The sequence below is a fragment of the Saccharomyces mikatae genome (genome assembly GCF_947241705.1).
Source record: "Saccharomyces mikatae IFO 1815 strain IFO1815 genome assembly, chromosome: 8".
NCBI classification, from domain to species: Eukaryota; Fungi; Ascomycota; class Saccharomycetes; order Saccharomycetales; family Saccharomycetaceae; genus Saccharomyces; species Saccharomyces mikatae.
In genome coordinates, this window is record NC_079263.1 from 479,473 (window position 1) to 500,548 (window position 21,076).

The 21,076-nt window shown below is 38.7% G+C and overlaps 11 protein-coding genes across 11 annotated transcripts; 7 read left to right on the forward strand and 4 right to left on the reverse strand.

Annotated features, from left to right (window-relative positions):
* Positions 1–151: 151 nt before the first annotated feature.
* NVJ1 (Nvj1p) lies at positions 152–1,129 on the forward strand (the record flags this gene model as incomplete). The annotated part of the gene is made up of 1 exon (XM_056223054.1): positions 152–1,129. One exon carries the CDS (start codon positions 152–154, stop codon positions 1,127–1,129), a length of 978 nt encoding a protein of 325 aa, XP_056082683.1.
* Positions 1,130–1,341: 212 nt separating this feature from the next.
* Positions 1,342–3,066, forward strand: UTP9 (Utp9p; the record flags this gene model as incomplete). The annotated part of the gene is made up of 1 exon (XM_056223055.1): positions 1,342–3,066. One exon carries the CDS (start codon positions 1,342–1,344, stop codon positions 3,064–3,066), a length of 1,725 nt encoding a protein of 574 aa, XP_056082684.1.
* Positions 3,067–3,311: 245 nt separating this feature from the next.
* Positions 3,312–5,600, forward strand: RIX1 (Rix1p; the record flags this gene model as incomplete). The annotated part of the gene is made up of 1 exon (XM_056223056.1): positions 3,312–5,600. The coding sequence occupies one exon, from the start codon at positions 3,312–3,314 to the stop codon at positions 5,598–5,600; it is 2,289 nt and encodes a 762-aa protein (XP_056082685.1).
* A 123-nt stretch (positions 5,601–5,723) lies between these two features.
* On the reverse strand, positions 5,724–6,665 carry AIM18 (Aim18p; the record flags this gene model as incomplete). Its single annotated transcript, XM_056223057.1, has 1 exon — positions 5,724–6,665. One exon carries the CDS (start codon positions 6,663–6,665, stop codon positions 5,724–5,726), a length of 942 nt encoding a protein of 313 aa, XP_056082686.1.
* A 223-nt stretch (positions 6,666–6,888) lies between these two features.
* AIM46 (Aim46p) lies at positions 6,889–7,818 on the reverse strand (the record flags this gene model as incomplete). The annotated part of the gene is made up of 1 exon (XM_056223058.1): positions 6,889–7,818. The coding sequence occupies one exon, from the start codon at positions 7,816–7,818 to the stop codon at positions 6,889–6,891; it is 930 nt and encodes a 309-aa protein (XP_056082687.1).
* Positions 7,819–8,478: 660 nt separating this feature from the next.
* RPN10 (proteasome regulatory particle base subunit RPN10) lies at positions 8,479–9,276 on the forward strand (the record flags this gene model as incomplete). The annotated part of the gene is made up of 1 exon (XM_056223059.1): positions 8,479–9,276. One exon carries the CDS (start codon positions 8,479–8,481, stop codon positions 9,274–9,276), a length of 798 nt encoding a protein of 265 aa, XP_056082688.1.
* Positions 9,277–9,340: 64 nt separating this feature from the next.
* Positions 9,341–10,534, reverse strand: PPX1 (exopolyphosphatase; the record flags this gene model as incomplete). Its single annotated transcript, XM_056223060.1, has 1 exon — positions 9,341–10,534. One exon carries the CDS (start codon positions 10,532–10,534, stop codon positions 9,341–9,343), a length of 1,194 nt encoding a protein of 397 aa, XP_056082689.1.
* Positions 10,535–11,632: 1,098 nt separating this feature from the next.
* SMN1 (Smn1p) lies at positions 11,633–13,441 on the forward strand (the record flags this gene model as incomplete). The annotated part of the gene is made up of 1 exon (XM_056223061.1): positions 11,633–13,441. One exon carries the CDS (start codon positions 11,633–11,635, stop codon positions 13,439–13,441), a length of 1,809 nt encoding a protein of 602 aa, XP_056082690.1.
* A 252-nt stretch (positions 13,442–13,693) lies between these two features.
* On the reverse strand, positions 13,694–14,284 carry RPS4B (40S ribosomal protein eS4; the record flags this gene model as incomplete). Its single annotated transcript, XM_056223062.1, has 1 exon — positions 13,694–14,284. The coding sequence occupies one exon, from the start codon at positions 14,282–14,284 to the stop codon at positions 13,694–13,696; it is 591 nt and encodes a 196-aa protein (XP_056082691.1).
* A 1,243-nt stretch (positions 14,285–15,527) lies between these two features.
* Positions 15,528–17,918, forward strand: MNL1 (alpha-1,2-mannosidase MNL1; the record flags this gene model as incomplete). Its single annotated transcript, XM_056223063.1, has 1 exon — positions 15,528–17,918. One exon carries the CDS (start codon positions 15,528–15,530, stop codon positions 17,916–17,918), a length of 2,391 nt encoding a protein of 796 aa, XP_056082692.1.
* A 663-nt stretch (positions 17,919–18,581) lies between these two features.
* Positions 18,582–21,056, forward strand: SCH9 (serine/threonine protein kinase SCH9; the record flags this gene model as incomplete). Its single annotated transcript, XM_056223065.1, has 1 exon — positions 18,582–21,056. The coding sequence occupies one exon, from the start codon at positions 18,582–18,584 to the stop codon at positions 21,054–21,056; it is 2,475 nt and encodes an 824-aa protein (XP_056082693.1).
* Positions 21,057–21,076: the final 20 nt, after the last annotated feature.

The window sequence follows — 21,076 nt, forward strand, 5'->3', positions numbered from 1 at the left end:
GATCAGCACCCTTTTATTGTTAAAAGTTTCTGAGTGTGGGAGTGAGTGTCAAAAGAGAAGAAATAAAATTGAAGTTAATCGGAACTAATATTGTGTTTGCGTGTGAGTATAGTTTCAAAAGACCTGCAAATTCAATTGTAATATAATAAGCATGACTCATCCTCCAGTGGTCCGTGGAATCTTCTCGTTAGGTCTTTCTGTTGCGGTTTTAAAAGGTGTCCAAAAAACAGTTCGTAAACATTTGGAAAAGCAGGGTTGGATAGAACCTCAGGAAGTGGACTATGAGTTGATTTTTACTATAGATAGGTTGAAAAACTTAATAGATGATAAGCATAATCCTTTAACTGCCGTACAGCAAGATATCAGTGAATTGAGCTGGCGAAAAGTACTCAATTTTATCTCAAGACAATTTAGCGAGCTGGACACACGAATATATGTTCTTATACTACTTCTATCTCTTCTAGTTCCTATTGTATGGAGTGTTCTCGATGGCGATCATGAAGGTGCACTAGAGGACAACGACAATGATATTAACGTGGATATTATTGAAAACGAAAGAAGGCTGAAGCACTACAACGATGGTGAAAGGGCAGTATTGCAATTTGGTAAAAATAGGTCCGAACCTATTATACTGAGCTACAAGAATATGAATGTCTTAGAAGGAGAGCATGAGTTTACCAACAAGAAAGACCATGATGCCAGCCATTTAACAAGCAAGAGCGAAAATGCACTGGATAAGGCAGAGAGTAAAGATGTTTTTGATGATCATCCAGAACAACAACCCAAAGTAGACATAAAATGCGATAAGAACGACTTGAGCGAAGAAGAAAATGGTGAGGACAGTGATAACAAGGAGGAAGACCACTCCTCTAGTTTGGAATTAGAGTCACAGAGTGAATCCAAAGTAGAGAGTACTGCAGAGCCTGATGTTCTCTCAAGGGATACCCGAACAACTTCTTCCCTCAAGTCAAGTACCTCGTTCCCAGTATCATTCAAGGGCTCAATAGACCTCAGATCCTTGAATCCACCTTCATCTTTGTTGCACCTACAGGTATCGCCCACAAAATCTACTAATTTGGATGCCCAGGTGAACACTGAACAAGCATACTCTCAACCATTCAGGTACTGATGTACTATTTCCGTCATTTTAATTACTACTGTCATTTACAACGAGCTGCGAAAAAATTTTCTTAATGTGAAGGGAAAAACTGAAAAATTTTGAAAAATATAACGATGAGATGGATTTCTCAAATAGTTCTACGTAGTTGAAGTACATACTACTAGTCCAGTGTAATATTTAACGCCGAACAATTCCCATATACATACGTACTGTGGTACACAATGGGCACTTCTTTGGATTTAGTAGCGAGCTTCTCGCATGATTCTACACGTTTTGCATTTCAAGCGAGTGTCGCCCAAAAGAACAATGTGGATATCTACCCATTGAATGAAACCAAGGATTATGAGGTGAACAGTTCATTGGTGAGCCATATCGACTATGAAATCAACGACATGAAAGCTTCTGATGTAATTTATTTTGGATGGTGTAGTGATTTGGTAGATACGCAGTCATTGAACATGAAAAGGAAAATAGATGATGAAGAAAATAGTGAATACAGTGGGCAAAGATACGAAAATTTTTTTGTTAACGGGTTTCCTGATGGAAGAATTGTTGTTTACTCTTCCAGTGGTAAAGACATAGTCAATATTATCAAAAGTAAAAAGGACATTTTAGGCGCAGACACGGACAAGTCTAATATTTGGATTTTAGACAGTGATAAAGTAGTGAAAAAATTACAATACAATGATTCTAAACCTATAAAGACTTTCACACTCGTTGATGGTAAGGAAGATGAAATAATTCATTTTCAAATTCTGCATCAAAATGGTATTCTATTGGTATGCATCATTACTGAAAAAATGGTTTATATTGTTGATCCATCAAAGAGAAGACCTTCCACGAAATATAAATTTGAATTTTCTAATGCTGTGACATGCGAATTTTCTTCAGATGGTAAGTTTTTGTTAATTGCGGATCTCGAAAAATTAACAGTTTTCGACTTGACAAGCGATGAAAAAGTAGTCCACTCATGGTCAGTTCAGGTGAAAAAGATAAGAAATTTTGATGATATGATAATGGCATTGACCATCGATGGTAAGATATATGTTTATAAAATTGGTGAAGCCGATAAAGTTTGCTCTATAATTGTCAATGAGAATCTAGAAATTATAGATTTCACGCCAACGAACAATAAGCAACAAGTTTTAATCTCGTGGCTTAATGTCAACGAACCTAATTTCGAATCGCTTTCTTTGAAGGAAATTCTCGGCAAGGAACTTATTACAATTAACGAAGATAAGGAAGTTGAATCTGTTGAAGCAGACCAAAAAGCGGTGCTTGAAGAAGAAGCCGTGCCAGAGGTGCAAGATGATAAAAAAAAAACCGAAATCAAGACAAACAAGAAGGCCAGTAAGACAGAGCAGGCTGAAATCGCACACATCCTTTCATCTCACCTAGAATCTAATTCAACAGAAATCCTAGATGACCTAATGTCAGATAGCTGGACAGAATCTGAGGTTAAAAAATTTATTGTTACTAAGATCAATACAATGGACCATCTAAGCAAAGTATTATTGGCTATATCAGAACCAATGACACAAAATCCATGGAATGAACAAGAATTGCTTCCGTTGTGGCTCAAATGGATGTTAACTTTGAAAAGTGGAGAGTTAAACTCTATAAAGGATAAACATACAAAGAAAATATTAAAACATTTAAAATCAGCACTAAGATCTTCAGAAGAAATCCTGCCTGCGCTATTGGGAATACAAGGTAGATTAGAAATGTTAAGGAGGCAGGCAAAACTAAGGGAAGATCTTGCACAGCTAACTATGCAAGATCAAGAAGTTGAAGATGAAGAAATAGAAGTTATAGAGCATTCAAATGTAATCAATAATCCTTCGCAGGTTCAAACGTCGCCTATTGAAAAACTTGAACAAGATTCAATTGTTTACGCCAACGGAGAAAGTGACGAATTCGTCGACGCATCGGAATATAAAGACTGATCAAGCATTTTAAATATATTAAAGTATATACAAAGAAAAGTTCCTCATGGAAACCACTTTTGATGTGTTTGTTAATTTTCCATATTACTGTCATAGTTATCGTTTGAAACGGCTCATCGCAAAGAAAAATTTTCAATATTGAACTATAATATGAAATATAATGGAAACTAATACTTTCATGATGTCTCATTCGCAGTATTTTGGTCGCTAAAAATTACTAACACAAGAATAGCCAAAATATAAGCATGTCGGAGGAATATATTGCAGCTTCTACCTTGGCCAGAAACTTGGAATTTTCCAAGGGGAATGAGTTCCATACTATTTTGACGACATTAAGATCGCCCGTTTATGTTAATGAACAGCTATTGAAATCTGAATTGGGTTTCCTTGTTACAAAAATTCTGAAATTACTCAGGTCAAGCAATGATTTTGACCTTTGGAAGGGATGTCATACTTCTGTTGTAGTTTGCGCCTATAATCCATTGATTTTATCTACCCATGGTGGACAATTACTTGCTGCTGTTTATTCAAGGCTAGAACAAAAGACAAATTTTTACTCTTCCGTTATTTCTTCTTCACATGGAAAGCAGTTATTCAATACTCTGATTTCCTCTATGGCAATTATCATTGATCTAATGAAGAATAAACCTACATTGTCAAGAGAGGCGTTGGTTCCTAAACTAAGAGCTATAATTCCAACATTAATTACTCTGTCTCAATACGAGCCCGAACTCGTTTTACCAGTGTTACAAAAATTATTAAAGAGAAATACCACTACATTTAAGCCATTTGTCAATAAATTTCGTACTGTTCTAACTAATTTAATCATATCAGATTATGCCTCTTTAGGCTCTAAAACGCAGAAACTCGTTTGTGATAATTTTGCTTATTTGCATTTGCTAAAGATTCAAGTTAGCAATACAAACGATGACGAAACCCAGGCGCATCACAAAGTTTATGCTGATTCTAATTGGAGAACAGGGCTATTATCTATCTTATCACAATTCAAACCGGTTGTTTTGTTATGTGGAGAGATTTTGGATTTTGAACAAGATAATGAGCTGTACAAATTAATCAAATCTTTACCAGATAAAGATGAATCCAACGATAAAGCTGATTTTTTGCCCGCATTGAAACTTGACTTCAATGCACCTTTAACTTTGTGGGAAATTCCACAACGTTTGTCATTATTTGTGGACATGCTTGTTGCATTCATCTCTTTGCCTACTCCATTTCCCATTCGAGTTCCATTGGGTGGTATCAACTCTCTTTCTGAAGTTTTGTTAGGAATTAACAACAAATATTTACCTTTAAAGAAAGAACTACGTCGCGATAATGAATTAAATGGTGTCATCAATAGTATCTTACCTCAAATACAATTCCAGGGTATCAGGTTGTGGGAAACTATGGTTTCTAAATATGGAAAGTGTGGCTTATCATTTTTCGAAGGTATTCTTTCTTCTGTTGAACTTTTCATTCCCTTAAAAAGAAAGAACAATAAAGAGATTGACTTTAGTGTTGTGGGGTCCTTGAAATTCGAGTTTTTCACTATTTTCAGACTAATAAATATGATGATGTCACACTTAGGTCACCAACTAAACACAATTAGCGTCATATCTCAATTAATCGATGTCGCATTGTTTTTATCTCGCGATAAAACAATGATTGATTCTCTGTTTAAGAATCGTAAAGGAAATATGAAGCAACAGGCTAAAACGAAACAATCGAAGAAAAGTAAAAGTACCGAAGGTGCATTTTCTGACATTTATACGCATCCAGAATTATTCATATGCAGGAATTCCATGAATTGGTTGAATGAGATTAATGAATTTTTTACTACGGTGTTAAATAATTGGATTTTACCTTCCACTCCACATATTCAAATTTTGAAATATAGTATCACACAATCTTTAAGATTGAAGGAAAAACTTGGTTATATTCCAGAAAGCTTTGTTGATCTTTTACGTTCTGAAGTTCTTCACCCAGGTAATGAACGGGTTTCAATTTTACCGATTGCAATATCACTGTTAAAGAATACAAACGATGATATGTTTGAGTTACTGTGTCATCCAAAAGTTCCGGTTGGTATGATGTACCAATTGCACAAACCTTTGGATCTAGGCGAAGAGGAAAAGGTGGAAGAAAGGAACAATGAGAGAGAGAGAGAGACTAACGGATCATATTCTCATGCAAGTACCGATTTAAAAACTTTCAAAGCGTTAGAAAATTTGGAAAACGTAGCAATTCCTGAACCCGAACGCACAGTTCCGGAGCTAATGGACAACACCGCCGTCTTTAAGAAGAGAACAGTAGAAGACATTATTGAAAAAGAAACTGCATCTCTGAACAAGAAAGTAAAAGTTGTAGAGGAAACAACCGTTGAAAATGGCAAAGAATTGACCGTGGAAGAAACTATAGGTCAAACTAAATTGGATGCTAAGCTAGTGGAGGACAGTGACGATGAAGAACAAGAGTTCGAAATTCCTGCTATTGAATTGAGTGATGAAGATGAGGATGATGAGAAAGAGGAATAAGCACAGGCTGATTATGTTTGGCTTTTATTTAAACTGGAATATATACGTGTATGTGCTTAAAATGTAAAAACATGTACGAATAAAAGTAGCATAGAATTATAAACAAGATTTAACTCTGAGATTTTATAAGAGCGTGACCAATTTGTCGATGGCTGTTTTCTTGGCCTGTGGAGAAGGGGATCTGTTCCCACTTAAATACTGGCTAAACAGAAATTTTCCGACTAACTGATTGTTGACTACCCCCATAACTTCAAATTCGTTAGTTTTACTATCGTGGTACGAAAATTGCATAGAGCCGTTGGCTAATAATTCAATGATCAAATCGTCATTTTTTCTGACGGACCCTTTACGTGAAAAGGCTTTATTCAACTCTTCCAGCCCGTTTTCCAGTGTTTCTTTATTGTTTATCACATCAGGGTGTTTGGAAATGGTTTTAACTAGTCCCTCCTTGAGATGCTTAAAATCTGTATTTCTTACGGGTGTTATTTTTGCCAACATCCTCATTCCCGAATCCAGTAAATCGTCAATCATCATTACCGACTTTGAATCATCCTGTCTTAAAAATCTAGCCAGATTCTCCTTAGTAGTCTTGGAATCGTCCACTTCAAGGAAATATTTATGTAAATAAGCTTCATTTAGAGTGTTTGCGACAAGGTTCTTATCGTTTTCAGCTAGATAAAGACCCAAGGCATAAACTTTGAATCTCAAAAACGTGACATGCCTTTGACCGTACCCCAATAGTTTGAAAGTGGTAGAGACAGGAAAATTTAAAGCATCAATTGTCAGAGGGAAATCCGATACGCTTGAATCAACCTGTACCGATTCAGTATAGGAAGGGAAAGCGTCCGTTTTATCGTCATTTTGTAACGGTTGATCATAATAGCACAATGAAGCAGTGATCAATGTTGATACCGCAAGCCAAGGCCAATAGCGAAGTGACGAACTAAAACGTCCACGGTACTTAGAGGTCCGCACACTGACAAAATTTCTTCTAGGACATTGCCAATGGATGACTGATGGAGATCTTTGACACTTTGCTAGTGCTCGCTGAACTGATTTTAGCATACTGGGACACCCTTTCATGTTCATAAGAAAACCTATTATCGTTAAGACATCAAGAATAGGTACTAGTTACTTTTTTTTGTAAAATATTGGCACTACTTAATTTTACGGGGTAGTCTTGAAAAAATTGAGCCCAAAGGAGATTTGAAAACACCATTGAAGTATATAAAGCTCTGCGGTGCTGTATTTATTTTCATAATTGTATATAATAATTGACGATACTGCACTAGGATAGAGACACGAGGGCATCCATCACATCCTGCTTAGCTTCTAGTGAAGGAGGATCCACAGCGCTGAGGTACTGAGCGAACAAGAGTTTCCCGATGAGAGGCTCTTTCACGGTGCCCAGTGTAACAAGTTTGTCCTTTTTCCTTGCGTAATAGAACAGGTTCATAGAGCAATCGTTATTCAGCTCGATGAAAAAATCATCATCCCGAGCTACAAGCCCCTTAACACTCCTAAAGCAGTCATGCAATTCTTGGAAGCCAGCTTCTAACCGGTCCTTGTCTTGTAGCTGAGAATCGGGGTTCTTAAAAACGCTCTTCTTGGTACCGTCCATTAAAAGCTTGAAGGATCCTGCTTTTATCGGAGTATTCTTGGACATAAGCCGGATTCCGCTGTCTAAGAGATTATTGATCAAGATGGGGGCCTTGGCAGGGTCGTTCAGGGCATCCCGTAGCTTTTCTTGATGTGACTTCACTAGAGACGAGGAAGATTCAGTGTCGATGAACGCCTGAGACAAGAACTTCGAGTCCAACACTTCAGCGACTAGGTGCTTATCCTCCACAGCCATATATATGCCTAGCCCATATGCTTTGAAGGTGATGGAGGAGACACACCGCACACCCTTACCCAGTAGCTCGTACTGTGTTGAAAATGGCCACTGTGGAGGGCCCATCTTCTTGGGAAATGCAGAGATGGCCGGGTCGACTGTGACGCTGGTGGCATCCGCCTTCTTGATTTGTGAATTATCATACCATTTTTTCGCAAAAATAGAGGCCAGCGCTAATGCTGTCAACACCGGTACTACCTTGCTACTCTTTTTGTTCACACGGACGTTGCCCGTGGTGGAGTACTGGGAATACCAATGAGGAGTCCTCCTTATGCCTACCCCGAAACAACTTCTTTTCACCAGAACTTTACTGATTAAGCTCATGTGTTCATCTACGTGACTGTAGGCCTTGGTAGATGGGAAAGGAACGAGACGACGCTCCCACACGCTGCTTTAATACCAAAAGTCCGTCGCTGATTAGTAATAGGTGCATCATTGAAAGAAGCGAGGAAGGGTCCACTATACGATCTAATCATTCTTTACGACGTCCTTCGAGTTCTAGCACTTCTCTGATAATTAGCTCTTGTTGCTGAGATGCAGATGTCAAGGGGGGCTGCTGGAGCAGGTCCAACTTCGTCAACGTCTGCTTCTTAATGGTCTCAATCTGTTTTTCTGTTGTCTCGACTGGAGATAGGGTTAGTACCTGGTGCTAGCGCATAGATTGAAGTGGATAGATTAATGCGGTGACATACGTTGCAGCTGCATGCGCTGAAGCACCGTGCTGCGCAACCTCTGGCGTTCTTCTGGGGTTAGTGCGGGTATCATGATAATTATATGGACGCCTGCTTCTTGCTGTTGTTACTGCTACATTTTGAATACAATTGTATGTTCTTAAGGTTGTATGTTATTATGGCTGCCGGGTTATTTCCACAAGGCGGGTTTTCGCCACCGAACTTGCAGCTATAAGATATAGTTGTATCAGACATTTAAAGCGTGGAGGAAGGAGAGAGAAGTCAATAAGCGGCAGAGCAGTAAGCGCAAAAAATGGTATTAGAGGCTACAGTGCTAGTGATTGATAATTCAGAGTACTCCCGCAATGGGGACTTCCCTAGGACAAGGTTTGAAGCCCAGATTGACTCCGTAGAATTCATTTTTCAAGCTAAGAGAAACAACAATCCAGAGAATACAGTGGGACTTATCTCTGGTGCTGGCGCTAACCCTCGAGTGCTATCCACATTTACCGCAGAGTTTGGGAAGATTCTTGCTGGATTGCACGACACGCAGATCGAGGGTAAGCTGCATATGGTGACCGCGTTACAGATTGCTCAGCTGACTTTGAAGCACCGCCAGAATAAGGTCCAACACCAAAGAATTGTGGCGTTTGTGTGCAGTCCAATTAATGATTCTCGAGATGAGTTAATCAGGTTGGCCAAATCGCTGAAGAAAAACAATGTTGCCGTAGACATTATCAACTTTGGCGAGGTTGAGCACAACACAGAGTTGCTGGATGAGTTCATTGGGGCGGTTAACAACCCTCAAGAGGAGAGTAGTCATTTACTTACCGTTACGCCCGGATCTAGATTGTTGTACGAGAACATCGCATCCTCTCCTATAATTCTCGAAGAGGGTTCCTCTGGTATGGGTACGTTTGGTGGTTCTGGCGCAGATTCCGAAGCCAACGGCGCATTTATGGACTTTGGCGTAGATCCATCAATGGATCCGGAACTAGCAATGGCTTTGCGTCTGTCTATGGAGGAAGAACAACAAAGACAAGAAAGGCTAAGACAACAGCAGCAACAGCAAGACCAACCCGAACAACCCGAACAACCTCAAGACAAATAGTAATGTACAAGATTATCTATATAGGTCTTATATAAACCAAATGAAGCATATATAACATCCCTTTTCACCCTTCCAGTTTTGAGTACGCTTCCTCCAAATAGGGAACGACTTGTTTCCTGGTCGCTTCGACGTTCAACTGCTTAAACATCGCTACACCTTCCTCGAGTTTGCCTGAAAATTTTTGCAGTTGAAGCTTTTCGCTTACTCTATCGATTAGTTTACACAACACATTAGGGTCACCCAACATAACCAGTTCTCTGTGCGAATCACCAGCTTTCCTCCATGACGTCAGTAGGACTAATACATTGAGCCCCCTCTCGGTTTGGAATTTCTTGCACTGCTTGATAAACTCTGCTTCTCCATCATGTTCATTGAATAGCCATGACATCCTTTTCACTATGGATGAAAGACCGATTTCCAAGCCTTTGGTTCCCTTTCCTTGAAAATTGAATTGTTTGTAGTCTTTCTTTAAAATATCGCTTACCGAAAATCCTTTAATATCATTCTTTCTTGATTTCATCTCCTTGTAGAACACCCGGGTGTCCTGTAGACCTTGCGCAGACACTTCATTGGCTGCATGATCAAGCACATCTTGGCATCTTTTTATGGCTAACTTATCACTCGATTCCACTTTACGCTCCATATTCGAAGTATCTATCAGAAAGGCTCCCATCAAAAGGGGGGCAATGTTCATCACCACTTCACGGTCGCCTTGCAATTTTTCGTACCAGTAATTAAAGACTAACGATGAGCAACTCCCAGAAACTTTTACAATTCGAGGTTCAGCATCTATGTGCTTTTTCACATCAAAATGATGATCTATAATACCGATGACGTTATCTATGTAATTCTTTAAATTTTTCGGAGTGTCGTTGTTATCGACCAGGTAGGAGTTTACTTTAGTACCATAGGGAACATGTTCTTTCAAGCTCTTTAGATCTTCGATGAAAAATAATTCCTCCTCCGTAATTTTCAATTTTTCTAAAACGTATATTACGTCTCTTCTTAGATTGAGATCTTCCCTAGGAATGTCGATAATCGGTATATTTAAGCCATTCTTCTCTTTCTCTTCGGAATTGCTGATTTCGTTATAAATGTACTGACAGTATGAAAAAGTGATCGCACTAGCAATTGAATCCATATCTGCTGATTCGTTACCAACACATATTGTCAACACGCTGTTGGTTGCAATTTTCGAAATTGGCAACGATTTTAAGTGAGTTAAAAATTCAGGGATTGTCTTTTTCAAAGGTGACATATCTCCTCGGCGATCGTGGTTATAACTTCTTCGATTATGTTCTAGATAACCTCTAATCAACTTTTTAATGTTCGGTTTCTTTTCTTCTCCTCCTCCTCCTCCTCCTCCTCCTGAGGTGAAGAAAAAGAAAATTATGCGGTATTAGTATATAGTTATTTGAGAAAAGGAAGCAAATCATTCTGTCAAATCCATTCATATCTGGCACTCTATATTCTAATCTTGGATGAGTGTTATATACAATAGATGAATATGAAAGAAAATCATAATTACAATACTATGCACAAGATTCTTCCTGGGTGTCACCTTTGAATCTATCTCTTGATTAAGACTTACTTTTCCATGGTTTTCTCAAGGATAGATATGAGTATACGGTCATTTTTGTACCTCCTGGGTTTTTTCTTTGATTGTCCATCGACATTTTATGCTTGTTATAAAAATGAATCATGCCTAAAGAAGCGTATCTATTACATGAATCCTATAAAACTTATGCAGATGGTGCTACGTTCAAACAGAACCATTGTTGGTAGAAATGGAAACGAACTCTAACACAGCTGGAGGTCTGCTGCAATGGGAGTCGCATTTATCGTTGAAAAATTACTCATAGAGATGTCAATGGTTTTAATAGTTTTCATCTCATTGAAGCAAGTATTTTAAAATAATATATCTGATTATACACCTTTTGATAATATATTAGATACTGCGATATATCAAATGATTAAATCTAAAACTATATGAAAGTGCTGTTTTTCTTATATGTATTTTATTTAGCTTAAGTTAATTTTTATGCAAAATGATAAAATTCACTACCAAAATGTGAAGAAATAAAATAATCAAATGGAGGAAAAGGAAAGAAACAAGTTATGGCATTGGACTGAAGTCTTATTTCCTCAAAGCTTTGCTTGGACATTGAAATTATTACTCAGATATTAAAACAACTTGATAATATCCTTTTGTTTAGTACTTTATCCATCACTCGTACTTTCGCCAACTAGCCGCCAATTTAAGAAGCCGATAAGCTCATTTCCCCTCAAACCGTCAACAACAACAGCAGCAAAAAGAAGTTTACAGGTAATAAAAAAGAAAGTAGACCAGTGCGGAATGACACCAACTTTCGTACAATGCTTAGCTCTTTTTGCGGGATTAGTCTCTGCAAAGCCATTTCAGCAACAGCAGGCAATTCTGGCACTATCGCAGGATGCACAGGTAAGAGATATTCATATAGGGGACATAAATTTCATCCATACAACAGATACCCATGGATGGTTGGGTTCACATCTGTCACAAGCAAACTATGATGCTGACTGGGGAGACTTCGTTGCCTTTGTCGAGATTTTTAGAGAAAAGGTGTCGCAACTGTCCAAGGACGTGATAGTCATCGATACTGGCGACAAAAGAGACGGTAACGGTTTGAGCGATGCTACTTGGCCTCCCGGCTTACGAAGCTCGGAAATATTCAACATGATGGATTACGACCTTTTGACATTAGGCAATCATGAGCTATATACGGCCGAAAGTACCATACTAGAGTATAGGGGCACTTCTCAATCCACCAAATTCAAAGACAAATACGTTTGCAGCAACGTGGAATTCATTGAAGATGATGGAAAAAGGGTGCCTTTTGGCAATAAATATATTAAATTTGAAACTCCCGTAATGAAGCAAAGAGTTCTGGCTCTATCTTTTTTGTTCAGTTTTCAAAGAGCGAATAACAGAGCCATTGTAACACCTCCATTGCAAGAATTAATGGAGAAAAAGTGGTTTCAAAGTATGATCGAGGCAAACAAAGAAGAAGATGTCGATCTAATTATTGTCTTTGGCCACTTGCCTGCTACTGACCCTACGGAGCGTGAAATGCAGAATATTCACTCTCTAATAAGAAAATACTATCCAAACACTATTATACAATATTTTGGAGGACATACCCATATTAGAGATTTCGTATGGTTGGATTCGAAATCCACCTGCTTACAAAGTGGTAGATTTGCAGAAACTGTTGGATTCTTATCAATCAATATGACGAATACTGTGGAACCTGACAGTCCTGTTTTTACAAGAAGATATGTTGATTTCAATAAAAAATCCTTCAAATATCACTTAAGAAAATTAGGGAATGATTCGGATGTCCCAACATCAACGAAAAAAGGTAAAACAATTTCTCGTCTAGTGAAGGACCTGCGAAATGAACTAAGCTTGAACCAAAAACTGGGGTACATACCAAAAACCTATTATGTGTCAGCAAGACCATTAGATTCTGAAGAAAATCTTTATCATTTGATCACCCAAAAAATTTTGCCTAATTTAGTTCCCTCAAAAAACTATGAACCTTCCATGAGTCGTTTCATGTTGATTAATACTGGTTCTGTTAGATACGATCTTTACAAAGGTCCATTCACGAAGGATACCGAATATATAGTGATGCCTTTCAATAATGATTGGCACTTTATCACAGTTCCATTAGTGGTTGCCTCCAAGGTAGAAAGTTATTTAAATAAAGGTCCTGTCATTGCATCGCTAGGAACACCATCATCATATCATAAGAAGCATCATTTTGGCGCTTTTCAGAAGTGTCCTTTCGTCAAAGATCCAAATTTAAGCGAAGGCTACACCACCGAAGATGATTTTGGATGCCACGGTGATGATACACCTCACAGTTCACAAAAAGAATACGACATTCCTAATGTGGTCCAATGTAAAGACCTGAAGAATTCAAGGGAAGAGGAAATGGATCCGTTAAAGATGGTCCACGTCATATTTTACACATTCATGGAACTTGACATATTGAACGCCGTCAATTCTATCATCAACGATTTAAGCTTACATATGAAAAACTTGACTACTAATGACTGTTCACATTATGGCGGTGATTCAACCAAAAAGTTGTTACGAGATTACTTCGCTCAATTTTAGAGAATCACTTTTTTAATCCACTCAATGCATACCATTTGCAGTTTTTGTTCTTTTGTCTCTGTTAAGATCAACTGGCTACATATTTTAAGGAAAACACTGTATGTATAATGCTTGTCACTTTTTTTATAGTTGATATATATATATACACACACATATATATATATATGTATATATATACATATATATAGTTGATTTAGAATTTATTCATATTAAACAAAAGACGAAGAGGGCAGAAAACAAAATCTAGAATGTCTACAAACCTTGTTGAGCTCTTCTTCTGTCACGTTCTTCAGCAATGGACAACTTAATACCCTTACCCTTTGGCAAAGAAATGTAAGGCTTACCTTGTTCACCAATGACGAAAACATTGTTCAATCTAGTGACGAAAGTGTTGTCCAAGGAGTCCTTGATGTGAACTAAATCGAAACCACCATCGTGTCTTTCCTTGTGAACAATAGTACCGATACGACCCAAGTTACGACCACCAGTAACGTAAACTAACTTACCGGCATCGAAACTGATGAAATCGGTGATCTTACCAGAAGCCAAATCAATCTTGACGGTGTCATTGACCTTGATGTTTGGGTCTGGGTATCTGATAGTTCTACCATCGTGGGTAACAACATATGGAACACCCTTCTTACCTAATTGGACCTTCTTAACTTTACCCAATTTGTAGGAAGCTTCTTCATCGGTAATACGGTGAACAGCGAATCTACCCTTGACGTCGTACACCAATCTGAAGTTTTCGTTGGTGGCATCAAGAGTGATGACATCCATGAAACCAGCTGGGTAGGTAGTGTCGGTTCTAACCTTACCATCAACTTTGACGTGACGTTGCATCAAGATAGCCTTGACTTCACGGCCATTCAAAGCATACTTTAATCTGTTTCTTAGAAAGACAATCAATGGCAAGGATTCACGCAATTTGTGTGGACCAGCAGATGGTCTTGGGGCGTAACAACCGGACAACTTGTCCAATAACCAATGGTGTGGAGCTGCTAATCTCTTTAGATGCTTCTTTCTGAATTAAAAATCGTAATAATAGTATTGAACGCACTCTTGTTAGTAAAAATATCCTAAAGTTTTTGTCTGTTACTTAACAAGGATAAAGTTTCCCACTAAAATTCTCTATTCTTAACAGGGATGAACACAATTCTATTAATGTACTATCATTTTTTCGTATAATCATAACGGTGAAATCTATGGTCCAGGCACAATGAAACATTGCTCATCTTCAAAGAAACTCATATCCTGTCTGGTGACTCTGCACTTCTTTAGCTATAAATCAACATACGGTCCTCTAGCCATCTTTTCTCAATAGTGATGTATCTATTGCTGTACTTAGTCAACCTAATTCGAAAATTGAAAACAGCAAATTCTCAGTTAATCAGTAAGAACTACTCAACTAACTACTGGAATAAACCAACTTCAAAGACCTCCAACTCTCAGAGAAGTGAAGAACGGTGCCATTGCACTAACCAAACGATACACGTCTCTCACACAGTCCATTGGTTTGGCAAACTCCAGGACTCCGAGAAGCTATCCTCCACCACTCTGGAAAGGTCTCTAAGCAAGCCCCCGGCTACGTTCCAGGCTGGGTAGATGAAACCTCAGTGAGGAATTCTGGAAGGGCCGGTCCAAAACCAAAGAAACAGACAGAGGGACGCTGTGTTGCTGATCGGCGGAAAAAGAGGGCAAAGGGCCTTCGCGTTGTAAAGAGGGCGATTATGTTTCACTAAAAAAAGAATGTCTGGGGGGAAATGTGTGGATGTACAACAGTCTCAAAAAGGATGATGCCAGAAGAGAATATCCACACAACAGTTTGAAAGATAAATTCAGTACAATATTGCTTTCACCGTTTATACTATTTTAACACAGTTGCAAGATTGATTCATTTGCTAAAGTCTTTTAGACCTTAGCTGTGTCGCGAAGACGGGTAATTGTCGGCGATGGGCATGTTTTATTAACTATTAATGTTAAGCAGTAGAGAAGGACGCGTTTTTGATGGCGTGAATGTAAACGAATCAAGAGCAACAATGACAAGCTCACAATTCCATGAATCGATTACGTTCGAGGAAATAGAATGGTTATTTGCTTGTGGCTGCTAGTAGTGCTGCTCCTGCAACTAAATCAAGTCGCGTGCGGAGACAATGCATACTCATTCACTTCTGAAGAGCTTAAGGCTTACAAGCAGGAAGTAAAGGAGTTGTTTTACTTTGGTTTCGACAGCTATCTAGAGCATGGATACCCATATGATGAAGTGAGACCAATTTCATGTGTGCCTAAGAAGAGAAACTTTGAAGACCCTGACGATCGAGTTACTAATGATATTTTGGGCAATTTCACCATCACTTTGATTGATTCGTTGACCACTATTGCTATATTGCAAGATCGACCGCTATTTTTGAAAGCTGTCCAACTCGTTGAAGAGACTTTTCCGGATGAAGACTTTAATGTCGATTGCACCGTACAAGTCTTTGAAACTACTATACGTGTTATCGGATCACTTCTTTCATCGCATCTATATGCTACGGATCCCACAAAGGCAGTATATTTAGAAGACGAGTATGACGGATCTTTATTACGCTTGGCTCAAAATATGGCTGATAGGCTTTTACCGGCGTATTTGACAAAATCTGGACTACCTGTACCACGAAGAAACATCAAACGAATGGCCAATTTACCTGATATTTCCGATTCTTCAGCACTAGAGAATAATGTGGCAGCTATGGCATCCCCAATGTTCGAATTCACCATTCTTTCTTACCTGACAGGTGATGCAAAGTATGAAAAAGTAACTAGGTATGCATTTGACAAGACATGGTCTCTCCGAACCAATTTAGATTTACTACCCATGTCTTTTCATCCTGAAAATTTAACTCCATACACACCCATGAGTGGCGTTGGCGCCTCAATCGATTCATTTTTTGAATACGCCTTAAAGGGTGCTGTATTGTTTGATGACTCGGAATTAATGGACATTTGGAACATGGCATACGAGTCGTTGAAAACTAACTGTAAAAACGATTGGTTTTTCGCGAATGTAATGGCTGAAACAGGACAGTTGTTTGTTCCCTGGATTGATTCTTTGAGTGCATTCTTCCCCGGTTTACAGGTACTGGCCGGTGATTTAGATGATGCTGTAGCGAACCATCTGATATATTTGAAGATATGGAACACATTCGGTAGTATCCCTGAAAGGTGGAACTTCAACCCTATGGATTCCTCCCCATTGTTTTCGCCAGACGGATCGGCACCATTTTCTTTGAGCACTATTCTTCCCTTGGAGTGGTACCCGTTAAGACCGGAATTTTTCGAATCAACCTATTTTGTGTATAGAGCTACAAAGGACCCGTTTTACCTTAATATTGGTGTTCACTTGCTGAACGATTTGAAACAGCGGTTTAAATCCAACTGCGGGTTTGCAGGTTTCCAAAATGTCATCACAGGCGAAATGCAAGATAGAATGGAGACATTCGTCTTGAGTGAAACATTAAAATATTTGTATTTATTATTCGACGAAGAGAATGAATTACATGATAGCGCGAGTGATGTGATTTTCAGTACGGAGGCCCATCCAATGTGGTTGTCACAAGAGGTGAGATCCAATTACAAGCGGAACCATAAATTCATGGACTCTCTTTACTTCTCCCATTTAGAGAACTGCCAGAGAAAAGATAAGGAACTGCAAGCTGAAGTGAATACATTAAGCCAAAGAATTGTAGGGTTCGCAAAATCAATCTTCCAACAAGACCAGCCAGATAAAGAGGTTGCTGGTGTAATACCTGAATATCAAATTAATGCTGAAATTCCCGGCACATGTTCAATGAAGCCTCGTCATGTAATTGATAATGAGTATTGGTATTCTCCCATGCTGAGCAATTTTAATAGACTATTTGAAATTGACACACGCTTCGCAGCTACACTGATCAAACCTTTGCACATGCATAACTCTAGTGCAATTGAGCTGGAACCTCAGTTTTACAACAGGTGGTCGAATCCACAGTATAGCATGTGCCAGATCATCCCCACCACAGAAGCTTTCGAACTACTATTCGATCTTCCTGGTTTCCATCAGTCGATTCCCTCAATTTTAGACAACGAAGTCATCACATTCGAAACATTTGGAGGTAGATCAAGGTTGATTGTCGAAAAATTGAAAATCTACCAAACTGATTATTATGGTGATTTCATTACTGCATCGATTTTCCACAACATCTCCCGTCAGGATATTTGCTCGAATGCATGCGACACCACTGCAAGCTTATATTCCCCCACGTATCTTTACAGAGTAGTCGCTGTCAACGGACGTACGGTACCCCGTCATGGAAAGGTACAAATCAAGAAACACAACCTCATGCCTATTTTGAATAATACGAGAGAAGCTACGATAACATTGGGTGATATGGGCATCAATGACCTTTCACAACTCATGATAAAATGCACGCCCATCATCAACCTAGTTCTTGTATGAAGTCACTTTTCTTCTAGATATACCTCTACAACTTTTATATAATAGCACTAGGTAGTGATAATGGTGAAATAATTTCGTTACCCTCGGTAAAACCGTCAAAAAAAAAAAAAAAAAAAAAAAAAGAAAAAATTCGCCTTTAAACTGTAAACTTGATCAAAAAAGCTTATTTGCTTGTTATCTCTTTCTCATCGGTTTCGCTTGTTGCTTAAAAGGTGGATCGGTCATTCACGATAACGGTTCTTTTTGCATATTCTGATCCTTTAGGGCATTCTTATTCACATAACGGGTCCAATATATCACAGATTGTTGTGTTCAGCTCATCCATTTCGCTGGTCGCTTAGGTTCTCATTTCTGTTTAATTCTTTGTTCATTCAAGGCTCTTTGCAAGTACTCTGAAAATAGTTACAATTAACTCTGCAATAATTATCGGCTGCTTATTCTTTTCTGCTCTCTTCCAATTTATATACCCTTTTCGTGGTCCTTTTCCCTAATTTGCCCCTCTTCGCTTTTTATCGAAAATTTTACCCACACTCACATAATAACCTAAGGGCATCTATTTAATAGGGTATAGTACAAAATTTGCTTTCTAGTAACTGTTTGAAAGGAGTATAAATCTAGCAAGACTAAGCATATAAACAAAGAAAAAAGTTACGAATACACGATATGATGAATTTTTTTTCTTCAAAATCATCGAATCAAGATACCGGGTTTGGCTCTCAACATCAACATCCAAATGGAGAGAACAATGAAAACGAAAACGAAAACAGCAACAACTCTGAAAATTTTAACAGATACCCATGTAAACTGGTATCCAGCGGTCCATGCACTTCATCGAATAATGGTGCCTTGTTTACGAACTTTACTTTACACACTGCAACACCTACCACTGCTATCAGTCAGGACTTATACGCGATGGGCACCACAGGAATAACGTCAGAAAATGCTCTTTTTCAAATGAAGTCGATGAATAATGGAATACCACCAGCCAATAACAGCAACACCCCGACGATCATCACGACTTCGCAGGAGGAAACCAACACTGGAAATGTACATGCTGATGCCAATGGCCATTCTTTACATAATTCTGAAGATGATAACTTCTCCTCTAGTTCCACCACCAAATGTCTTCTCTCCTCCACCTCTTCACTATCAATAAATCAAAGGGAAGCAGCAGCAGCAGCAGCCTATGGTCCAGACACTGATATTCCTAGAGGAAAACTAGAAGTTACAATAATAGAAGCGCGCGATCTGGTCACAAGATCAAAGAACTCGCAACCTTATGTAGTTTGTACTTTTGAGAGTTCAGAGTTCATTTCCAATGGGCCTGAATCACTAGGCACCAGCAACAACAATAACAACAACAACAGCCAAAACCAGCATAATCAAAACCAGCATAGTCACCATAATGAAAATACGAGCCCTGACGCCGCTAGCCAGCGTCATAACAACAACAGTGGTTGGAACGGGTCTCAGTTACCATCAATAAAAGAGCATTTGAAGAAAAAACCCCTTTATACACACAGATCATCTTCTCAGCTGGATCAACTAAACTCATGCTCTTCAGTGGCCGATTCTAACAAACGTTCTTCTAATTCTTCTTCGGGTTCTTCTAATGACCCAAAGAATGATAGTTCGCATCCAATATGGCATCATAAAACAACATTTGACGTTCTGGGATCCCATTCAGAACTAGATATTTCTGTTTACGATGCTGCTCACGACCATATGTTTTTAGGCCAGGTTAGACTTTATCCAATGATTCATAATTTAGCACATGCCTCTCAACACCAATGGCATAACCTAAAATCTCGTGTTATTGATGAGGTTGTGTCAGGTGATATCTTAATCAAATGGACTTACAAGCAAACAAAGAAAAGGCACTATGGTCCACAGGATTTTGAAGTTCTTCGATTACTTGGTAAGGGAACATTTGGCCAGGTGTATCAGGTTAAGAAGAAGGACACACAAAGAATTTACGCAATGAAAGTTCTTTCCAAGAAAGTTATTGTTAAAAAAAATGAAATCGCTCATACCATCGGCGAAAGAAATATTTTAGTCACTACTGCGTCCAAATCGTCTCCATTTATTGTTGGATTGAAATTTTCTTTTCAGACACCAACAGATTTATATCTAGTCACTGACTATATGAGTGGAGGGGAATTATTCTGGCATTTACAAAAGGAGGGTCGTTTTTCAGAAGATAGGGCCAAATTCTACATTGCTGAATTAGTTTTAGCCTTGGAACATTTGCACGATAATGACATCGTTTACAGAGACTTGAAACCAGAAAACATTTTACTTGACGCTAACGGTAATATCGCTCTTTGTGATTTTGGTCTCTCTAAGGCTGACTTGAAGGATAGAACCAATACATTTTGCGGTACCACTGAATATTTAGCGCCTGAATTATTACTGGATGAAACTGGTTACACTAAGATGGTTGATTTCTGGTCATTAGGTGTATTAATATTCGAAATGTGCTGTGGTTGGTCCCCTTTCTTTGCCGAAAATAATCAAAAAATGTACCAAAAAATTGCGTTCGGTAAAGTCAAATTTCCTAGAGACGTGCTATCACAAGAAGGTCGGTCATTTGTGAAGGGGTTATTGAACAGAAACCCCAAACATAGACTGGGCGCTATTGATGATGGAAGAGAGCTACGAGCCCATCCATTTTTTGCAGATATCGATTGGGAGGCCTTGAAACAGAAAAAAATCCCACCACCTTTCAAACCACATCTAGTCTCAGAAACCGATACTTCTAATTTTGACCCGGAATTCACAACGGCTTCCACCTCATATATGAACAAGCACCAACCTATGATGACAGCTACGCCGCTATCTCCCGCCATGCAAGCCAAGTTTGCCGGTTTCACGTTTGTCGATGAGTCTGCCATCGATGAGCATGTCAACAACAACCGCAAATTCTTGCAAAACTCATACTTTATGGAGCCAGGTTCTTTCATCCCGGGAAATCCAAACTTGCCTCCAGATGAAGATGTCATTGATGATGACGGAGACGAGGATATCAATGATGGATTCAACCAAGAGAAAAACATGAGTAATAATCACTCCCACATAGACTTCGATGGTGACCAACACATGGATGATGAATTTGTCAGTGGCAGATTTGAAATATGACTTCTCACTCACTTCTTTGT